Raw genomic sequence first — 1,020 nt, 5'->3', positions numbered from 1 at the left:
ACCGAAACCAGTCGAACGTGTGGTGTCCATGCCGCCGTCTCAGAAACCGGCCGGAAATGTGGTGTCCATGCCTCCGCCGCCGCCGAAACCAGTTGAACGCGCGGTGTCCATGCCGCCGTCCCAGAAACCAGTCGGGCGTGTGGCGTCCATGCCGCCGTCTCCAAAGCCAACCGAGCAGCATGTGTCCGTGCCGCCGTCTGCAAAACCAGCGGCACAAGTGGCCCCGCCACCGTCTCCCAAACCTTCTGGGTACGAGGCCGTGCCTTCTCCTCCGAAACCAGCACCACATGCGGCCGTGCCGCCGTCCCCGAAACCATCGGGTCATTACACCGTGCCGCCGTCTCCAACACCCGCCGGACATGTCGCTACCATGCCGTCGTCGTCTCCGAAACCACCTGTTCATGCGGTGCCACCATCTCCAAAGACAAGCACGCATGTGACGGCCGTGCCGCCGTCGCCAAAGCCAGCCGGCGGGCATGTGTCCGTGCCGCCGTCTCCAATGCCATCCGGCGGGCATGTGTCCAGGCCGCCGTCTCCAGCACCATACGGTCAGGTGGTGTCCATGCCGCCTGCTCCAAAATCAGCGGCCCAAGTGGCCGTGCTGCCGCCTCCAAAACCAGCCAACTTGCCGGCAGATCACAACCCCAGCATGGAGTTCGGGTGGGGGCTGGGCGCCGGCCTGGTCAGCGGCGCGATCAGCGGGATGCTGGCCGGCGGCAACAAAGGAGAACCGACGGCGTACGCACCACAAGCCGCTCCACTCGCCCGCAGCCGTCAAGTGTCTGTGTCTAAGACGTACGGCAGAGATGTTTACACGCACTAATAATAACCTTGCTAAGATCCAAATATAGCTTGATACGAGTGTATAAACACTTGCACGATGTACTAGTAAAGAGTGCCGGTTTGGCATGACTGGGTTTGTAGCTAGTTATGCTATAAATTAAGACATGGGTACGTCTATGTATACTTTGTAATTTGGAATAATTAAGCTTTATGCTCCTTATTAAGTTGCATATATTA

General features: G+C 58.8%; 1 protein-coding gene across 1 annotated transcript; it reads left to right on the top strand.

Moving 5' to 3' along the window:
• The first annotated feature begins 6 nt into the window (after positions 1-6).
• LOC119353367 (vegetative cell wall protein gp1-like) lies at positions 7-1,020 on the top strand. Its single transcript, XM_037619973.1, has one exon. It carries the CDS (start codon positions 29-31, stop codon positions 821-823), a length of 795 nt encoding a protein of 264 aa, XP_037475870.1. The 5' UTR covers positions 7-28; the 3' UTR covers positions 824-1,020.

This window comes from Triticum dicoccoides, chromosome 2A, assembly GCF_002162155.2.
Source record: "Triticum dicoccoides isolate Atlit2015 ecotype Zavitan chromosome 2A, WEW_v2.0, whole genome shotgun sequence".
NCBI lineage: Eukaryota > Viridiplantae > Streptophyta > Magnoliopsida > Poales > Poaceae > Triticum > Triticum dicoccoides.
The sequence above is the reverse complement of the archived record's forward strand: the minus strand, read 5'-3'. Positions and strand labels throughout refer to the sequence as shown.